General features: G+C 38.2%; 1 protein-coding gene across 6 annotated transcripts in view; it reads left to right on the top strand.

The window, feature by feature from the left end:
• The window catches only part of PACSIN2 (protein kinase C and casein kinase substrate in neurons 2), a 41,507-nt gene that overhangs the window by 7,818 nt on the left and 11,827 nt on the right, over positions 1–21,862 (top strand). For all 6 annotated transcript variants that reach the window (XM_027730151.2, XM_027730150.2, XM_027730148.2 and 3 more), the window contains exons 2-4: positions 12,595–12,705; positions 20,736–20,892; positions 21,599–21,834. In XM_027730151.2, coding sequence (XP_027585952.1) covers positions 12,646–12,705; positions 20,736–20,892; positions 21,599–21,834 — 453 coding nt within the window. In that variant the 5' untranslated portion in view covers positions 12,595–12,645. The remainder of the gene's footprint in view (positions 1–12,594; positions 12,706–20,735; positions 20,893–21,598; positions 21,835–21,862) is intronic.

Raw genomic sequence — 21,862 nt, 5'->3', positions numbered from 1 at the left:
ATGCAAGTTTTAAATTTGGAGTACTGTGAAAAATCTCAATTTATGTGTAGTATCTGCCCCCAAAAAAGATGGAATGTAAGTCATGTCTTCCATTTATCCACCATCACCCAATTTCAAGTGCTTCACTGCTTTATCTAGCTGTGAATACTGAAAGAGGTGCTGGAAATGTAACTACATAAGCTTAAAAAGACATTTTTATATCTTATTTCCCAGTTATTTTTCTGGTTGAAATAAAAAAATATCATTTTTGGGTGAAAGACAAGTGCAAGTAGGGATTTGACATACGTCAAATGCATCAAATGAAAATGGAATAATTGGAAGTTTTATCTAAAGCTTAAATATTCAAGAAGTTGCCTGCTTGAAAATTCACAATTTGTTATTGAATTTCTTCTGATGTTTCCTAGAATTTCAGACTTGATACAGAATTCCTGATTATCTGTTTAAGCTGCTGAAGATTCACTTAGTAACTTGCATCCAGATCCTGAAATCACTGAGTATATTCTTGGCTGGCTTTGTCTTGGGCCCCTTGAGCCAAAGGGTTTTGCTGAAAGAACCTTTTCTGTATGATTTTATTCTGATTACTTTGTGTCTGAAATTAGGAGGACGTCTTCTCCTTTCCTCCTCTCCTTTCCCTTTTCTTCCCCCCTTTTCTTCCCCCCTTTTCTTCCCCCCTTTTCTTCCCCCCTTTTCTTCCCCCCTTTTCTTCCCCCCTTTTCTTCCCCCCTTTTCTTCCCCCCTTTTCTTCCCCCCTTTTCTTCCCCCCTTTTCTTCCCCCCTTTTCTTCCCCCCTCTTTTCCCCCCTTTTCCCCCTCCCTTCTCCTCCCCTCTCAAGTGCCTTTGGGCCTCGATCATTGCTGTGATTGGGAATTGCAGCCCTGGATTCCTCCTGCTCTCAGAGCAGCATTAAGCACAAGGTCAGATAATTGCAGAGTTAATAATTGTGTGACTGGAATGAGATGATAATGCAAGTGCTGAGGGGGAAATAAAGAGGATAAACCTCTTTGATGTGACAATAAAAATATGGTGGTATGATAAGAAGCAGGTAGTTACACCGGGATGGAACAGTTATTGTGGTGACTTCCCAATTAAAATCTACCATTACAAATGCAAACAGATCTGACCTGTATTTTCTGTTAATGGGGGGATTTTTCCTGATGGAATAATTTTTGATTGAATTAGATTTTTCCTGGTGACAGACAAAGCCTTGTGGACTGTGTCTGTCACAGGTGAAGCTCATGGACTGTCAGACTCAAACGCAGCCAAAAGTTTCCAATGCCAAAGTGTTCCCAGTCCATGACAGGATCAATAAACATCAGCCTTCTTTGTTTGCAAATTGGCATTTTCAGTTGGAATTATAGCCACAGTTTTTAAGACATTATGACAAGTATAAAGTAGGTAATAAAGCATTTTCTCTTCCTATGAAATATACTGAATATTCAAATTTTATGAGGGGAAAAGGAAGGCAATTTGTTTGAAGGTGTCAAGAGTTGGACATTTCATTTTCAGTTTCATAAATTACAAGGTGCAGAATAAATGCACATTGTTGAAGGAGTCAACTTAAGGTTATTTAACTCTTGAATACTCTATATAGCACATTCTTTACTATTGTGGTTTTTTAGATGTGGTAAAATACAACTGTTTTGAGTGTAATACCTGTTTTCATTTTTTTGGGGTGACTGATGCATCATCCAGTGTTCCTTTTTTAAATTATGCTTATGCCTGAAACACATAAGAAGGAGCATGTTCTGAAATAACCTCAGTAAATACTCCAAAGAATATTTTAAAAATACTTTTGATTTTTGTTCTTTTGTGTGCTCTGAGCTTTAGCAGATTTTCTAGGGCCAGGCCTGCTTTTTCTGGTTCTGTTCATATCAGGTGGCTCCATTAAAGCTTTAAGCCTTCAGAACCAGAAATGAAAAATGCCTGTTCTCAGCTGAAATATTCTTGGCTTGAACTGTGACATGATTATGAAAAATATCTGTATATGTGGCTTGTAAATATTATAAATAACATCCTTTTTTTTATGGGCCACTTTTGTCATGTTTTCTTCGCTGTCATTCATTTTGTTCTTTATTTGTCTTTTCCTGAATATTTCAAGATCTTACATATCTATTTTATTCTTTCCACTGATATGATAAAGACAGTGAAATGTGGAATTTATTATTCACTGAGCAAGCACATGACTTGGTTTTCTTATTCTTGGGGAAGCAGAAATCTTATTTTCGGTTCAACTTTTAAGGTATTTCTGCATAATTGAAGCTTTCATCTTGCAGCTGTTGAACTCATCAGCCCTTTTCTTTTTTAGGCTGGTGGCACAAAACCTCTGTAGTGGCTGCTTTTATGTTTGTGGTGTATAAACCACATCTATATGGTTTATATGCACGAAGTACACGTTAGAAATCTGGCTGAAGCTGTTCCTTTTGAGTGTGTGCAAGTTTGACATTGTAATTCCAGGATGATTTCGTTGCATTTTATTTTTGCATCATGCAAAAATACCAACTGAATTTTATTTTCATTTAACAGGTGATGCTGCATTTGAATGTAATGACCCCAGACTTTGTGGAGTCTCACGTTGTGCAGTTTTTCACTTTGATTGCCACGTGTAGAGTGATTTGCAATAAATTAAATGGCTCTAAGAAATGTGATCGCTCTGTTCTGGAGCTATTTGGGCCTGCTCTCCTCAGCTGTTATGACTATCACACATAAATTAAATTCAGGAAGCAAAAAAGGTGTTATAATTCTGCCTTTAGTAGCAGTTGATCCTGGTTTTGAGAATCCTTGTGTAACCATTTAAAATGCTGAAGTTACTCAAAGAAAAGGCAGTTTGTATTACTGCTTTTACTAAGACTTTGGACCATATATTTATTAAAAATAGTCTTGCGTACTTAAATTTTCAACAGTAGGGTTTTTCAGACTCTGCTCTCGAGAGGGCACTAAACTGAACTTCGGATTATCTCCCTTTCTTTTATTTTTTCTGCCTTTTGACTCTTGCCAACGTGCAGGTTCCAGCTGTTTAAATGCTCTGCAATCAGTGATGGCACATTTATTAACTGCAGAAATACAATGGTAATTGTGAGGGGAAGAACTGTCGGCTCGTGGGGCCTCTTGTCCCAGTTTCCTTGAACTTCAGTCCCATTTAGGTTGTAGAACACATGGCTGACCTACTTGTACTTCAGTCAAGCATTAATTGCAAATGGCATTAAATGGTATAAAAAGCTTTCCTTTTCCTGAAAAGCTAGAGAAGGGTAAAATAAAAACCCCAAGTCTTTCTGAGGTTAGTTCACCAAATGAAGCACTTATTTCACATTTAGGGATTCTGCATTTGAGTGATTTGTGTGTTTGGGCACATAATGTGTTCCCAGGTCTGTGAAAATCATCAGGCAGACTGGCTGCTCTGCTGGGCTGTCTGTTCTAAACCCTTCATGAGATCAGTGAAACCTTCCAGAAGCAAAGGAGAACTTTCACCTTCTCTCTTGCCTAACCTGGCTCTCATATGCCTCTTTCAAAGCACCACACTGAAAGCTTTAGATTTTTCAATTGCATTAGAGTTAAAGTAGGTTTAAATGTACTGGCTATGTTTAAAAAACCAACCAAACAGACAAACAACAACAACAGAAAAACATTTCTGTCTTTGCTTGTCAAATTATGGTACAAGGAAGGCCATAAAATATGATCTCTCACCATAATATTTAGGAGTGGCACTTCCAGGTAGCTTAGACCAGTGAGTTTGGTATAAGGAGCCAGTTCATTATATTTATTACCAAAAAAATTAATTAAATGTTTCTAGGGAATGTTTAACTCTGCTGGGTCAGCAGCCCATGTTGTGTAGATTACTGAGTTGTAAGTACAGGTCTTCTGGCTTTGTTGCAGTAATTATCATTTCAGGAGCAGAAAATTAAATTGCCCAGAAACAGGAGAGGTCCTGGCTAAAGTTTAGCTCAGATTCACTGAGCTGAAAATCTGTTTAAACAGAACTCAAGAGTTTCTTTTCTCAGTAACCATGTTAATGAAACTAAGCGTTGAGTAACCTTCTCCCCAGCTTCAACACAAGCACAGTTTAATTTTCCTAATAGTTCCTTAGGAACTGGATTCAGTTTGCTTTAAAATCTGAATTAATCTTGTTTAATCTGAAATATGAAATACTGTCACATGCTTTTTTCTCGTGTTACAGTATGGCATTGATTTTGAAACACTTGAACAGATCTTTCATTGTTCCTAAATGAATAATTGCTTATTTAACTTACTGGAAAAGAAAGACAATTGAAGTTAAGTGTGGCTGTGGTTGTTTTCTTTCCATATTTATGAACTGTCCATAAATTTTGTATCAGTTCCAGAATGACCCCTCTGAAATGATGTATAAAGTTTATCTGATGATGATCACAGCTGGAAATGTTGCTTTTAGTTTGCAAGGCTGTCTTCATTAGTTATTTTTACATTGATGGTGCTTTCCCCAAATACTAAATTACCCTTGAATGTATTTTGGGAATTGAGGAATGTTGCAGGATGATTTGACCCACTTTTTGCCCGCAGGGCTGTGGCAGGGAGGGGGTAATGACTGCAGAAAGAATTGGTAATAATGGAAACTACTGTTGAGAGCTTTGTCACAGCCAACAGTTATGGAAGTGGTCATTTAATTAATGCTTTAGCAAGAATTTACACAGTTCTGTACCAGCTTTGGCTGCCCCTTGAACAAAAGCCGTGCCAGCAAATAATTCCTGATTTTGTAGGTGAGGAGCTATCCCAGAAAATTGCTGACTTTGCCTCGTGGAGAATAATCCCCTCAGCTCCAAGAGTTCTGTGTGGAAATGGGATGTCTCTGTACTCTTTACATGAAGTACAATATAAAGTTGTTGTGGGTTTTTTTTTAATGAGTACATTGTGGTGTGAGCAACTTATTTTACTGGTTCTGGGAGTCTTCTCTATCATCCTCAGTGATTTCTTCCTGAGACATTATATAGGAAGGTCTGTTTTTCTTTGTGCTTTCTCTTACTTTATCCATGGTCAGAAAAGATAGAGTGGAAGGTAGAGTTTGCTGAGATGTTGCTAATGCACAGATTTACAGTTTCTAACAGAGCTTTAGGCTTTGGAAATTAGTTGGTGTTAAGGACAGGGCTGAATTTGGCTCAAATGAAGTCTGTGACTTGGTTCTCTCCTGAAGTAAAGAACAGCAGCTCCTCAATTTAACCTTCAAATGCAGGAAGAAAACCCTGTTTCACCTTAATTGAAGGGTTTAGACTTGCTTCTGTTGAACCCACATCAATATTTCATTAATTAGTATCACAGCCCCGTATTTCCTGAGGTGGAAAAATACAGCTTTTGCCTGTGAAACAACACAGCTGTTTCCTAAGTCTGCAAAGTGTGCCTCCACGTCTCACTGAGATATTCAAAAACACTCTTCTCCACTAGTTGTAGGAGCAACAATCATAACCTTTACCATGGGCTTCACATGGTCTTTCACATAATAAACCTGAATATTCACCTTACAGAATATTCTATTACCTATAAAGCTGAATATTCGGCTGTACAGAACCATGGTGGGACTGGAAACCCTTGGGTTGTTTTGAGTGCTGCAGTGTGTGTGGGGAGAAAAAAACTGGCATTAGTTTGAGCTGCAAGGTTTTCCTCAGCCCACAGGAAGTGCTGAAGTCCAGTCTGATGAGAGAATTGTGTTTGTGGAAGTGGAGGTCAGGCCATGGCGTGCAGGTACCACAATTTTCTGTGCCTTGCTGAGCTCCATATGTGGAAAAAAAAACCAAACCAATTTATTAAGGCTTGCCTTTTCAGGTGAGTATTTTGCACACAGAATATGGAATGGCTTTGCAAAGAACTCTCCCAGTTGCTCTTTTCCCTACCAGAAATGTCCTATGCTGTGGCATAGCTGATATAAAAGCTTTTTTGGCCGAGGGAATGTGGTGTTTTGCAATGTTTGTTTGAGAGTGTTTATCATGTTGGAAATGGCGGTTCTGGGACCAAACAGCCTGCTGTCTAAAACATCTATTTCTAGAATGGTCATTGTATTATTTTTTATTTATGTGCTTTTATGGACTTTTTTTTTTTTGCCAAGTAGATCAGTGTTCATGATTTGTGTGGTCAGATAAGTAGGCTGTGATATCTGAGGCAGTGCTTCTTGTAATGTTCTATTTGGCTCCTTAATTTTATGCTATTTTAGAACAACCACTTTTCTCTGCATCTGCTTTGTCAGTGCACCTGGAAACGCTGGTTCATGGTTTCTCTCCTGGAGAACACATCAATATTACCCTTGTTTTTGTGCTGCTGTAAAATTCTACTTAAACTAAATATCCAGTGTGTATCCTTGATGTTTTACTGAAATAAATTTCCATTATGGCCATCTAATTCCACTTGGTAAAGGAGCAGTTATTTATTTTTTAAGTATCTGGGCACTTAAAATTTCTTTCTAACTAAATGCTTACCAAGTTTAATTTCCAAGTTTCAAGGGGTTTTGTGCCCCCTTCGTGCTTCTTTGAAACAAACCCAAAGGTATATTTATCTCATTTTTATTTAGGAATATTAAGGTTAATTTTTATTTAGGAATATTAAGGTTCACTTCATTTTAGGAGACTCTGCCAGGACTGCTGAATTAGTGGGTGATGTCACAGGCACTACAAAAGTGAGCATTAGAAAAGGGTGAACACTTGTAATTAAACCAAAGTTTTTCCTGCACTTTATCATTTTAATCAGTCAAAGCTAAAAAAATGGAAATGTCTGATCTGAAAAATCAAAGAGTCTTTTTTAGAGTTACTTTAAGTGACAAATGGTCCTGAGTTCTTCAGGTGGTTTTTTCTGGTAAAGTTTACCCAAAGCCAAATTTTATGTGGGTTTTTTTTTTCTGCAGCAAAGAAAATGTTAATGTGGATTTTTCCTTCATCAAAAAGACCTAAAAGGTTTTAAAATTAACAATCCTTTCCAGCTTGGGGAGAGAGTTATAAAATAAATACAATTCCAATTTTTATCTACAGAACTGTGTATTTTCTTTTCCTCACGTAGTTTATTCTGATTACTGCCTCATCTCTCATACCTCCAGATAAGCAAGAAGTATAATCTGAATATATTAAGGTTTAATTTAAGTTTATGCAAGTATTTTAAAGCTCCACATACCACTTTATCAACCTGGCTGGTGTATCTATGCTATTTAAAGCCTGTACTTTGCAGTGTTAATAATTTCCCGTGGTCAGTGTCTATTTAACTTAAAATTAGAAACCTCTGCAAAGCCTCTGAAGGTGAGTAATAACTGTCCTGGTTAAAACAAAAATCGCACAATTAAAATAATAATAATAATAATAATTTCTGCTTGACAGGCCACACGCAGGATAAAAATTTTAGTTCTGTTTTCTTTCAGTGTCAAACCAGACAGAAACAGTGGCTCATGACTCGTCCTGTCTAATTTACTTGTATATATGTGAAATAAAATGTGCAGGATAAGAGTCTTTTTGCAAAGTTTGGGTCATTGTCTCACCTTTGAGATGCACTTCTGTGCTGTGTGTTATTCCAGTGTGATCAAGCTTAATTGGTAATTTTAAGTTTTATTCCTTTAATAAAATATTCAAAGTGTAATTACCAAAAATAAGTGTTCCCATTCCTTTTATTTTATATGGAGTTTAATTTCAGAGACTGTCTTCTCTCTGTAGTTGAGTGGGGTTTTTTTACATGTGGTAAATATAATGGAAATTTAAACTTCTTTAGTGATCTTGTGATGTGTGTTAAAACTATGGCTTGAAGGGTGTTCATCACTTGTATATTTAGGGCAGTGAATTAGTGCTCCTTTCAGTGGTTACAGCCATTAACATACAGGCTGAATTCCCCAGGAAATAGTGATTTGATATCCTTTTATGGCCTTTTCTGTCGCTGTAGTTGTTTTCTTGATGGAGACTGAGGGATTTTCTTAAATCCCTATGAAAGAGAGTGCTATTCTCCCTGTTTTAGAGATTGAAAAATAAGAATTTCGCCCAAATCATTGACTTGAGACTCCCCCTTTGAAAATCCAAGGCCTGACCTCTATTAATAAAATGCAGTCACGTCTACTAATTGCAGTTAGAAGACTCCACAGCACTTAGTGGTGATTAATTGTGGTTTGCTGCATTTGTTCCCTGCACCCAGGGGCTGGAATTCTTTGCTGTCACTGGAATGTGTAAACCCAAGCGACCTTTCTTCCTGTAGTTACTTGTCCTGTGAATTTATGGAGTTTTCAGTGTGCAGTAGCTGTGATTTTAACAGGTTTTGGTTCATGGTTTCACAATATTGCTAAAGGAATTACGGCACTTTTTTCTCTCTGTGTAAACAGCAAATAGATTGCAACCCTGAGGAAGCTGGAAAGTCTTACATATGGATAGAATGGGGAAGGAAGTCATGTCTAAATTGCTTTATTTAGCCAGGGAATATGAGGTACAGCATATTCATGGTAGGTACACTTGGTAGCAAACCACAGGAATGTGCACTTAAAGCATGGGATGTATTTATTTCTATACAGTGAAGTCTCATTTCCTTCCTACTCTGGGTGGAACACACCCTGAGAGTTCAGTGGAGATATATTAAGGAAGGATCCTATAGCTGAAGGTTTTTATGAGCTGCTAATTGCAGTTGTGTCCTTGTACCTCAGTAATTCACTCCCCAGTGATGAAACTTGGGATCCTGATGAGTCACATCCCTGGTGACAAACCCTGTCATTCCAAAAATAAGTTTAAAAGCTAATGTGACCAGATGCTTTTCTCTTCTAGAGGCTGTCTCTGTTTCACAGTGAGAGTTCATCAGTTATCCCTCATTAGAAGCTTGAGGGGGTTTAACTGAAGGATTTCTTTAAATTCTCTTTCCCCTCTTCCTCTTTGAAAACACTGGGATTCACTGGATTATTTTATCTTAAAAGTCTGCATTTATTGCACAGATTTTTGCAGGTTGTGTGTTGTGCTAATCTCTGCCACCTAACATAATAAAAATAATAAATCAAGTATTTCAACATAAGCAAAGCAAGGAATTTTGCAAATTACTTTGAAGGTAATAACATCAAACTCAACTTCTTGAGAGCAGAGGCAGCTTATTCTGTTCAGCTGGTTTTGTGTGTGGTATCTGAAGGTCTGCTTGCTCATTATTAGTTAATATTTTCCCAAATCCTCCTGTGTTAAGCCTTCAGGATGTTTATAGCAATTCTTTTCACATTGTAGGGCAAGGTCTTTAGCTAGAATGTTCCCGAAGAGAAAGCTTTAAAAAAAAAAGTCGTATTTATTTATTGCTCAGTTACGAAGATCAATGTATCCTAATTTACAAGAATTGCTGAAAAACCAGAGACCAGAAACCCCCATTTCCGTGGCTGTTACATTATGTGCTGTTTAGAATATAGTTATTTTTGACAGTTGGACTTCATGGTTTATTTTTAGCCTCTATAAGTTCTAGTGGCTGATGTGTGCTGGGACCTTTTATGACTTTCTTTTAGGACCTTTTATGACTTTCTCTGTGCTGCTTCGTGTTTGGTGCTTTACCTGCTTCTGGTGACGCAGGTAAAAACTTATTTTTAAGGCCTTTGGACTCGATGATTTATTAAATTATCGATATTGTGGTTTTTGATGGATATTCCAAAGTTCCTTGACACGAGGGGCAAAAATATCCTGAGAAGTATTAAATTTATGAAATGTCATTTGTGTTGGCTGAGGAAAGGGCACAGAGCAGGATGCAGAGGGGGGTTCTGTCCAGTGAAAATCTTTAATCTGCCTTTGAGGAAAATGAGATTTACACCTTTGCCTTCTCTTCCTTCCTGCTGCAATCCAGCTGAGCCAAGAACCCCCAGCCTTGTGAGAGGCAGGTGATTATTTGTGGAGAATCTTTCTTGTTGTCTTGGTCTAAATTTTCTAGATTTTATATGACAGCTGTAGTTGCTGATAGATTTACTTCTTGTAGTGAAAGGAAAGACCCTGCAGGGGAAATAAAAAAATTCAGTGAACTTTCCTCGTGAAAGCTCTGCAAATTCACTTGAAGGAGGGGAGGACCAAACCCTGACAGAAAGAATGTGCTAAAGGCCTGGCTGCTGTAATAATTCTCTTTCATGACTCACCCCAGTCAATGTTCCTATCTCAGAATTCAGATTATTTTTAAGTAGGGCTGCACAAATAGTGGCTCTTCTGTGCCAGCTGTTGCTATGACTTCACAATATTTCCCTAAATACGCTTGCTCATACTTTCTCACAGCGTAGTATTTGGCCTCTAAAAACCTTCATTCCATCAGTATTTCCTGAGTGCTGATGGTTTTCATGCTTTTATGGAAAAAAGGGATAACTCTGTGTTGCGTAGTTTTAGTTGAGGAGGAATAAAGTTGTTTTTTTTTTTAAGAGAAAAAAACCACTCCCCACAACCTGTTCCCTCATTTAAGAAAAACTCTGTTTTGAGCTTTTTCAGTTTTTCCATGTAACTTTTCAGATTAAATTTCCAGCACTGGTATAATTGGGGCTATTTTGTTAAAGGTAAGTGGACATTGGATTATTCCTTCAGAACAGTTTCACTGTCTTTCCTTTTTGGGATTGGAGGGGGGAAAAAAATACTGCTCATGTGGTTTGGGGGAGCGGAGTGGGTGAATGATTAAATTGGTTTCTTTTTCCAAGGTGCTGAACTCTACACTCTGCCTGATCTCTTCCAAACTGCAGTAAAAACCTGGGTTAAAAAATCTTGGTGTGTTATGGAAAAACAACCATAACCCTTCCTGACAACCCTTGGAATCTTGTTCCTTCCCTTGTTCTGCATGGCATTCCTGGCACACAGGCTTGCCTCAGTAGCTTCCTTGGGTTCAGAGTAATCAGGGCTGCCTTAATTGGAAAAATAAACAGTTAGCAGAATCTGTTTTCATTGATCTGACCAGTTGTCTTTAAACAACTCTTATAAAATAATAGTATTATTACAATATCTCATATATATTATTATTTATAATATATGAGATATTATATATATTTGTACATTATAAAATAATAACCAGAAATCATAGCTAAAGATACCACTGCATAGCAGACTCCTAGAAAAAGCTGTTTAATTTTTAACTATTCTTACGAATTTGTCCAGCAAGTTGCAACTTTATTGCACTTTTGTTTCCTCCCTATGCTGCTTATAGCTATCTAAGAAAGGAGGTGAAAAAATATAAAACCACCTGCAAGTGTGATCTTTGTGTTGTAAAAATTGCAAGGGGCAAAACTAATCTCGAAAGAAGACATTCCATGTAAAGGTGTGGTGCTCAGAGACTCAAAATTGGGTAGAGTTTTAACTTTTCCCCTTTGGTTCAGTAAAAGCACAGGTGGAAAAAACTGGGTTTTTTTTGTAATTACTAATAACATAACTTGAGGATTGTTGCAATAACATGTAAAAATAATTTGCCTCATTATGATCTTATTTGCTGTTTCGCAGAACCTTTCTTATATTTTTTTTTTGTTGTCTTTTAAAAATAAAAATCTAACAGTTGATGTCCCTGTAGTGGTTTTTATGTATTCAGAGTTAAGGTTATTAAAGCTTTTTGAGAGTTGCATTATGTCAGTGAATTGGATGAAAAACTGAAATAAGGTATTCATCCCACAAGGGGGGGGTAAAATCTGTTTACCAGTATGTAGCCCTGGTAGTGGTTATAGGCAATTAGATATATATATATAGAGAGAGAGAACAAATAGATATAATATCAATAAATATGAAATAAATATATAAAAATAAACAAATGTAAAATTATATATTAAATAAATAAATTTTTAGAGCAGTCTAAACTTGAAGTATCTGTGGAGATGAAACCTGGATTTGTGTGTGTTCTGTGAGGGAGCTGTTGCCTTTCTTTCCTCCTTCTCGGTTTCCAGCCCACAAATTGCACTTGTAAATGAAATTACCTGAATTTTTGACTCAATACCAGTTTTGATGCTAATCTTAAATGTCACCTTAAATGTCAGCTTGGGGTACTCCTAATTTTTTTTATACACAGTGATTTATAAACATTTATTCATGAGGATAAATCATATCTGTCTTCCTTGCAGCTGTAAAAGCGAGAATGCCTGAATTATTAAAGTAATGACTTATTTTTAATAAAGATCAGAATTTGGAGCTGATTGTTCTTCTGTTTGTTCATTTTGCTAAAATAAACCAATGACATGCTATGGTAACATGTCACAGATGTGACACAGGTGGGTCTGGCCTTAAATATTTCCAGGGGTTTTCATTATGTACCACAGATTTCCAGTGGAAAAGGAGTAGGAAGCAGGAGCAGGTCATTGTCTCAGAAGCAAAGGGCACTTGATTGTCTCTTGTGGAAGACACTGGAAGTGGAATAGTTGATGAACAAGCATCTCTCTGCTCAATCTTCTGGTTGTAACAGGAAATTGTAGGATTAAACTCAAAATGCAGATGCATTGAAAGGTTTCTGGACAACAAATGTCACGATAAGAGCCAAGAACTTGGTGTGGTGGAAGTTCTCTGTTGCAAAATGCCCTGTGTGGTCACCTCTTGTTTTTATTTGGCATCCCTAGATATCAAAAAATGGAATGATGCTGCCCAACATAATTTCTCTTTTCATAGCTTTGTAACAACTTTTCATTAATGATGCTCATTAATCATTTTTAAATCTTCTTTACAGATTCTGAAGGTGTTTGAGCTCTGAATACTCACAAGCTCTTCATACCTCGAAATGTCTGGCTCATACGATGATTCTGTTGGAGTAGAAGTTTCTAGTGACAGCTTCTGGGAGGTAATCCAGATGTTTTATACAATATTTTGATTTTATTTTTCATTCTTGTTGTAGAAAATGTGATTCTCGTGCATTGCAAACTGTGGAGAGAGCTGCAACACAAGACACCTTTGGTTCTTGTGATCTGCAGAAATAGGTCAAAATTACCTTTTTAGGTTTTTGACCTGGTTCTGTCAAAGGTTTTTAATGGGCACAGAACTTGAGGATCATCCCTTTGGGTAGGGTGTGCAATTCAGAATTGAACCTTTGCCAATGTAAAAGCATAAAAAATAGCATAAAATACTCTGTAATATCAGTAATTTGTGCTGCCCCAATCTGACGAAGGCTTTCAGATGTTATGACAATTTAAACTTTAAAGAAGAGAAACTTCATAAAGCAGAAAAGGAAAAAGAAAGGTTTGTCGGTGTCAATCCTGACAATTGGAGGTAAGTGCTGTCTGGGTGAGCTGTATCTTGTAGGACAAACTTCCACCATTGCTGAGGCAACTTCCTGAGCAGCTTCCTTGGAAGAAGTACTTCAAAATAAAATAAGGAGACACTCAGGAAAAAAGAATCCTGGACCAAAGGGGATTTTTTTTTTGATGAGTGTTGGGCACTGGATACTTGGCAGAACATGACTTCAGGCTGGCTGTCCTGTACCAAGCTGGTGTCTTCCAAATTATCGTGTCTGGAAACTTAAAAGATGAGTGAATGAGAATGGGAATTCTGTAAATTCTGGATGATGATGTTTGGACAAATGTGAATTAAATCCAATAAAGGATGATCAGAAATGGCAATTAGCCTAAATTAGGACCTTCATGAAGGAATTGATGCCCCCTCTGCCCCCCCTGCAGAGCTGCCTCCAGCTCTGGGGGCCCAGCACAGCAAGGACCTGGAGCTGTGGGAGAGAGTCCAGAGGAGGGACACCAAGGTGATCAGAGGGATGGAGCAGCTCTGCTGGGAGGAAAGGCTGGGAGAGTTGGGATTGTGAGAAGAGAAGGCTTTGGGGGAACCTAATTGTGGCCTTTCAGGACCTGAAGGGAGCCCACAAGGAAGATGGAGAGAGACTGTTTCCAAGGGCCTGGAGTGACAGGACAAGGGGGAATGGCTTCAAACTGACAGAAAGCAGGTTTAGATTGGATATTGGGGAGAAATTCTTCCCTGGGAGGGTGGTGAGGCCCTGGCACAGGTTGCCCAGAGGAGCTGTGGCTGCCCCATCCCTGGAAGTGTCCAAGGCCAGGTTGGATGGGGCTCTGAGCACCCTGGGCTAGTGGGAGGTGTCCTTGCCCATGGCACGCTACAATGGCAGGAGGTTGGAACTACATGATCATTCAGGTCCCTTCCAACCCAAACCATTCCATGATTCTGTGATGCTTCTGGTTTGGAGTCATCTTTCCAAATTATATTTGACTGAATTTTAGTCTAAACCGTGTCCGTTTCCTTATGTTCTGAATTGGTTGTTTTCTCTCTGAAGGTTGCAACTTTGAATTACAGTCTTAATCTTTCTGGAAAGGGATAACTAAACAGCTCTGATCAGTGTGGCTTTTTTTGACTTGATTAGAAAGGATGTGGTGCCTCTGGAATGCCAGCTGAGTCCTTCATGCCTCGGGTCACGAGAAGTAAAGAACTCTTAATCAATTGGGAGGTTGTTTTGTTACCACAGACTGTCATCTACACTCTTCTGTTAGAGGTTTTTTAAGATATTTGACACCATAGGTTTTTTCTTTGTTTTCAGAGTCAGCTTGCAGTTTGTTAAAAGCCACCTTGCTGTGTTTCACTGCCACAGCTGAAAGCAGTGAGTGTATTTAAACTTGGCCATGGCACAGAAGAGACAGCCTGGCAGGGTGAGCTTTTGAGTTTGCTCCCTCAGACTCCAAAATAGCTCAGATTTATTTACCTTTGGAGTGTGCTGCAAAGCCCATCTTTTTCTTGAAAGGCATTTAGGAAAGTGTGAGGTGGCTGGGTGTGGGACCCATCTAAAGAACTGACTGTGAAAACTCTCTTTTCCTTAGTGCAGATCTTTTGAAACTAAACCACTTTTAGTTCTCGAAAGTTGATGTTCTATTGAGCTGATGAGAACTGTACTTAATAAAATGTTAAGAACCAAGTTTTTGTCATTGCTGTTGAAAATTTCATATAACATTGTCTTTAGGAAATAAACCACTTGGTTCTCTGTTGGTTTTCTGGCTCTAGAAGGCTTTGTTTTCTTGGGAACTGTCTCTGAGAGTTAAGCTCAATGCTTGAAATCCAATACAAATAGTAACTTTGTTTAAAGGTTAATATTTTTTATTACAACATAGATGTTATCAGATTCTGATTTGTGGCTGGGAAATAGTTGTCTTGTTGAAAGGGAATGGGAGAAGTTGCTGTTTGGATTTGTGTTCTTGCTGATGGCTCAGACCTAGCAGTCAAAATATGTTGGGAGGACAAGGCTTAGGCAGAGGTGGTATCTTGTATCAGAACAGCTGATAGGACTGAAAAAATTAGGCTTTCAGAATTATACATGTTTGTGAAAGCTGCTACTATTTCCATTTCATGCTAAACAATTAAATGGAAGGGGTTTTATTTTCCTATTTGGTTACCCCAAGCTACTACTTAAAGGTTTTTTGTCTTCTAGCAGGATGATAAATCCTTTTCAGGAAAACAAATCCTTTTCTTTTCCTCTAACTCGTCCAGGTGTTTACTAAATAAAAGTACTTTAGGAGTCAGAGAATTTCGTACATGTTTTGATAAAGGTTGCTTAGAGAGCAAGGAATTGCAAAATAATAAGAAAAGACTTTCTGAAAGGTAATTCCCACAACAACAGTGAAGGAATTCATCAAAGTTTCAGTTGTAGTAATGTCTTAATTTACTTCAGAAATGGAAACTTTTCTCCCTTTATTTAATTGTCTGTCAAGCCTCGGTCTACCTTGTGTCTGGTTAAGCTCATAACTCTCTGGGTGCAGAAATTCTAAAGACTGAGGAACCTTGTTGATGTGCAGGAATTCCTTCATCTGTGTTACTTGACTGACAGGGGTGATGTGCTTTGGGTAATCAAAGGTCATTGCTGGTACCCTGAAGCAGAGTGGCACTAAGTTTTCCAAGGGAAAGTGGAAAATTTGCAAACCCCATGTGCAATTTGAAACCCTTTGCATTTCTTTCTCATCTATACTATGAACTCTAAGCATTTTCAAGACTGCTGTAAATGCAAATCTCAGTTTGTCATGATCATTCCTGCCACTTTCTGCATCCAAAAATAAAATTGAGTTAGTGAAACACAAGCAGTGGACAAACCTCTTGGCCTTGTTCTGCTGGAGTAGTTTTGAAATGCACGTGAAAGAATTTGGGATGTTAATAATGACCAAAATGCATCCTAAAATTTGCTTTCTATTAAGCTCCAGCCTTATGTTTGCTAATCACTGTTATGATCATATTAAAAATGCCTTGGGCAAGATGAGACCAGTGCTGTTGTTCACTTACCTACCTGTGGAGGTAAGAAAGCCCCTGAGTAAGTGCTCCTAGAGATCAAAGTGCAAGTGTCTGCATATCTTGCAAGGTAAGACATCAAAAGGAACAGCTCCCCAGCCTGTGGAATCACTTGTTTTTAATGAGCTGTGGGTTCCTCACAGACTGTGTGGGACTCCCACCTTGGATGTGCATCCTTATCTCCCTTGTTTTCTGCTCCCTCAGCAACAGGGAGCCCCATTGACTGCAGGGCTGTTTGGCTGCCCTGGGGAAACACCTCCTGCCCCCCCTGAAATAGTCACTGTGGAGAGCTGCTAAATCAGGATTGTTTGAGTGCTGGGAGGGATTCCCTTGGAGGACAGGGCCTGGTGTGCCTTTGGAAGTGCTGAACACATCCTGAAGTATTTTCTGGGAATGCACCAGCAACACAAGGTTTTCAACTTCAGCAAGTGGGAGTTGATCCCATATGTAGTGTGGGTGAGTCCAATTTGATGTCCTGTGCTTCGCTCCTGCTGCTGTCAGCCAGGGGCTGCACGAGGCAACTCTTGAGGGGGGAAATGTGTTGGATGCAGGGAAATTGGGGGAGAAATTCCCCAAACTCGCTCTTGAATGTTGGAAATTGTTCCTGTGTTGAGGGACTTCAGTTCCTCGTCAATGAGTGCTTTTTGCTGATGGAGCAGACTGCTCCTGTTTGCCTTTTTTCATTTTAAAAATATTTGGGCTCTGCAATAGTAGATTCCTGTCACATATGCATTTTTTAATCTCCTCCTAACATTGAGCAACATAATGTTTTCCATTTCTATTGCCAGGTATTTGCTTACTGGTATATTTGGCTGTAGGTTTTGTGGGTTTAAGAGCTTCCTTGGGACTTTTCTTGTAAATTCATATGGGTAAACTTGCAAAACTTACTCAGAGCTAGTACTCATAGGTACTTGGACTGTGCATGGGCTAATTATGCAGCAAGATAATTGGTTTTTATTTATAAAACCACACAGTGTTATAGATGTTGGTTGGAATGCTTGGAAACTTCCCCTTTGACGCAGCTGGAAAGAAATTTTACTCCTGGTCTAAATGGAATGCTGGAAGTAGTGTTTGGCCATCAGTGTGCGTGGGTTTGACTGTGAACCCTCAGAGCTTATTATTCTTTTTCCTGCCTATGAGTATTTGTCCCTAAAAATACCCTTGTTTTACCCTGTGGAGACTGACTATCTTTCAGATTATTCCAGTTCATAAAGGCCAACTTGTCATGAATAAGTGGAAAAAGGAGTTGACATCAAATCTTTCTTCAGGCACTTGCAACTCCCGAAATATTTGTGGTTATAACAATTATCAGGATATACTAGAATTCACTACCAGGAGAGTAGCAGTAGCTGAACATTTGAGACCTTCTGGGCTGCCAACAAATTAAAATACTCTTGTTTTTTTCATTCAGTGTACCAGAAAAACCTGCAGAGGGTGTTTAACTCTGTATAGGCTTTTATGCCGCTCTGTGAAAATGCCTTTAAAAAGAAAAAGAGTCTGCTAGTTGAGGTAAAGGAGCCTCAATAATTTAAGACTCTCCCTTTGTGTTTAGTGCTGTAAAATAAGGAGGTTGTAAACTCTTAAATATTCCCACTAAAGATCATATCAATTACAGTGCTTGCCTGCAGGATCAACTAAGGCTTATTAGTAGCAAAGCTCAGTATTTTGGAAAAGGGGAAACTGGTTAATTCAGCTTAGAAAAGGTGGGGAGAGACACAAAACTGTGAATTGCAATTTTCACAGAATTCAGTGACTCACTGAGTCTGTCAAAAAAGTGACCCTTACAGTGGTATTTTTAAGCAATAAACTCTTGGGGCTATTTCCTTTTGAAATGTTTCTGACAACGAAGGGTGAAGAGCAGCTGAGTTTGGTATCATGTAATAAACTCTCTCGGATTTAATGTTGGTGCTAAAATGAAAGGGGGATATAGTTTGTAAGCATTTCTTTTTCTTCTGGAAACAGTCAGAAACTTTACAATCTTGCACTTTATCTTGCTGAAACAAATGTCCTATTTGTAGGACAAGAAAACTTCAAGTTTTAGTTGTCTGCTGTCTGTTCAACTGGAAATAGCCCAATGCTCAGAATGATCAGAAGATTATTCTAAGTAGCAAAAATTATTCTAACTAGCAAAATCATATATTTTCATGTATTGATCAGGGCTAATGGAGAAATCTGCAGAATTGCAAGGCATCTGAAAATTATGTAAATGTGGCTCCGACAGAAACAAAGAAACACAGGATTTCTTTGTTTGGTTTTGTTCCTGCTCAGTTGCTACTAATAAAAGAATTTGTCATTTTTGCTTTAGCTCAAATACTTCTCATGAAGGGGAAGGGGGAAGTCTTGCAGAATGTTTGCCTTCTACCTCAGAAACTGGAGAAAATAGTCTTGAATAAAACAATGTATTGTTTCTCTGATTCAGGGTGTCTTTAATGTGTTTGTAGGTTTTTAATTTAATTGTTTTAACTTATCTATAATTAGCTCGGTAGTTCCTTGGCACATAAAGACTGGGATTCTTTTCCTTTTACTGTGGTTTAAAGACCTTGTGTTCTCCTACCTCTCACTCTGCCTGCAGCAGTGACAGGCTGCACATTCCACTTCTCAGAAATGTGTCATTGCAGTGTCCACAACTTGAAATGCAATTTTTTTTTTGCTTGGTTTATTCCACTAGGTATTTAAAATGTTACATGCCAAGTTACATAACTTATGTTCTCTGTCATGGGACACAGAAAAACGTTCTATCTCCAAAATTCTGGCATTCCTCAGAGGGCAAATATTAGTGTAAAAGGCTTTCTTTGCAATAGTAGGTTATTTTCTGGTATTGCAGGCCTGGTTCCCCTTTATACTGGTTCAAACCTGGGATGCTTAGTTCCTTCAGTCCCCCTGTGGAGTGAATTATCTGTGAATTATCTGCAGGCAGCTCTTTAAAGGTGCAGTAATAGCAGACAGACCATAATAGGTGAGATAATTCACTTCTCCGAATACCTGCCTGGAATTTGGCCAAGTGCTGGATGTTACCACGGGGTTAGAGTTGGCTCAGACAATGCAAAATGAAAGGATTAAATACCCCACAAGGCAGCCAGCTCTCCTTCAATATTAGCATTTAAAATGCTAATTAAATAGTGAGAATTTATGGAAGGAGATGTTGGTGCTGGAGTCATAAATCCCTGGGCACATAACAGGAGACACAAATTGATGCTAATACAAGGCCTCAGTAGTTGTGCCAAGTCAACATAACCTGTTTTTTGACTGTGGACCTACAGCTGGAGTAATCTGGATTTGTCTTCCTTTACAAAGGCTTTAGAAAGTATTCTTTGAGGTACTTCATGTCCTTAATGTTTTGATTACATATGTATATTGTGTTTGTTGGGGAACAGTGTTTGAAACTGCCTGTTCTCAGGTTTTATTTCTCCTGAAAACGAGAGGTTATTTTTCGTGCTTTCTTGTTAACAATGCAATCTGTTGACATGGATGCACTGACCATCCTGATTTTTGGTGTCAGCTGCTTTGTGATGCTGGGACCTTCTTATCTTCAATTATTGTGTGCAGTTCTTTACAGGATTTACACAAATCAGTGACTGCCAACTAATGCTTTACTTAGGTGCTGCCTGAACTTCCTTGATCTGTTGAAATGGATCTAATCCAACCCAAAAAACATCCTCAAAGGAATTCCTTGAGGCCACTGTCTAAAAGAGTTGGGTTTGTCCTGTCATTGATGGGTTTGATTTTATTTATCTCCCCAGCTTTAATGAGGAGTCCCAACATATATCTGTATTTATCAGTACAGTCACTTATTTTCCCAGCAATTAATAAAGAGCTTTTTTTCCATTTAAGAGCATTTTCATAAAGAGTATTTCCCTATATATCATTTTCATCAGAATGTACATCTGCTGACAAAATTCTGAATAAATGTCAGCCTAAAAGCTGGATGTTCTTCTGTGTGTCAGATGTGGAGCAGATATGATTCAAATGTAAAAATGACTACCATGCCTTGAGTATTTGAATGTTTCATTCACTGCTAATCTTTATTTTTCAGTCAGGTGGTTTGGGGCAGATAAGAAACTGGCTGTGACATTTAACAGGCTGTGCAAGTTCTTTTAACAGAGTTCTTAGGTTTTGTTTAATGTTTACAAAAGCCAACCTGAGTGACCTTGAATTCAGTGGAAATATTACTCTGGGAGCAGTATGAGGCTTTTTTTTTCTCCCCTTCAGTCATCTAGATTAGTTATTCCATGTGCACAAGAATGAAAGGAGAGTGTTAATTATGTAATGGATGCTCATTGTACAGTGTGCATTTTTCTCCATATCTTCATTCTGTATCCTCCTGCATTGCAGGACTAATAAAAATATAATAAAACTTTCACTTCTAAAATTTTCATTTTCAAAATTACCAGCTTTTTTTTTTTTACAGGAGAACTCTTGGCCTTTGTTTTATTGTTGCAGTTGGGTTTTAGGATAATTTAACCTTCTGCTATAACTGATTAATTCCTGCTAGATTTTCTTGCTCTTATTGAACAGTGTTTGTGTTAATTAGAGATTCATCTTCTTTTCAGAGTTTGAAGCAGGAGTTGAGTGTTGGTCTCTTTGCAGGTTGGGAATTACAAGAGGACAGTAAAAAGGATTGATGATGGTCACAGACTTTGCAATGACCTCATGAATTGTATCCATGAACGGGCACGGATAGAGAAGGTCTATGCTCAGCAGCTCACAGAATGGGCTAAAAGGTGGAAACAACTTGTGGAAAAAGGTAATTCCTTCTGATTCTGAGCTCTGAAAACTTTCCCCAATGGAAAAAAAATGTTTCTGTATGTCCTTGTTTTGGTAAGTACAAATATTGCACTTTTTAGCCTATAATGGAGTCCTTGCAAGAGGCTCAGTAATGTGACAAGTGACCAAGCTTTTCTTGATAAAAAAACCAACCAAAGCCCTGCTATTTTGCAAGTTTGCTTGTTCCTTACTGAAGCAGATGAATCTTGCCTCCAGTACTGAGGTATGTTTTAGAAAACTAACTGTTTCTAGATAACTAATAGTAAAGAACACGGTTTGAAAAGGGATTCTGAATAATAAGGGGTCAGTGGTTGTGGGGAAAGGACTAGTATTGCTCTAATAAGACTAAGTTTAATATATTTGAATATATTCTGCCACAGTTTGTCCTTTCATGGTTATCTGGGCTTCAAAAAGCATGTTGAGAAATGGAAGGCAGTTCAAAGGTGGAATACTGAGAATTGTGGCACAGGGAGAAGGGCTCCAGACTGAATGAATATTCAGTTTTCTGGCATAAATTTTGCAATATTCTAAATTCCTATGAAAAAAACCTGTTGCCTTTTTCTAGGTTTGCATCAGTATTGCTGTTTAGAAGTGAATATAAGTGAATAGTTTGAGGTAGTTTCTTGGGAATATAAGTTCCATGTGGGTGGTGGTTACTGAGAAATGACACTTTCTGTTGTGTTTAGGCCCACAGTATGGAACAGTAGAAAGGGCTTGGTGTGCTTTTATGTCAGAAGCTGAAAAAGTGAGTGAACTACATCTAGAAGTAAAAGGTTCACTGATGAATGAAGATTTTGAAAAAATCAAGAACTGGCAGAAGGAAGCCTTTCATAAGCAAATGATGGGAGGATTTAAGGAAACCAAAGAAGCAGAAGATGGATTTAGGAAAGCTCAGAAACCCTGGGCAAAAAAGCTGAAAGAGGTACAGCAGTAGATTATGTATTAGATAT

Source organism: Pipra filicauda, unplaced genomic scaffold, assembly GCF_003945595.2.
Source record: "Pipra filicauda isolate LSUMZ 115617 unplaced genomic scaffold, ASM394559v2 scaffold292_size926685_pilon, whole genome shotgun sequence".
Classification (NCBI taxonomy): Eukaryota; Metazoa; Chordata; class Aves; order Passeriformes; family Pipridae; genus Pipra; species Pipra filicauda.
This window is presented reverse-complemented; position numbering and strand designations above follow the sequence as displayed.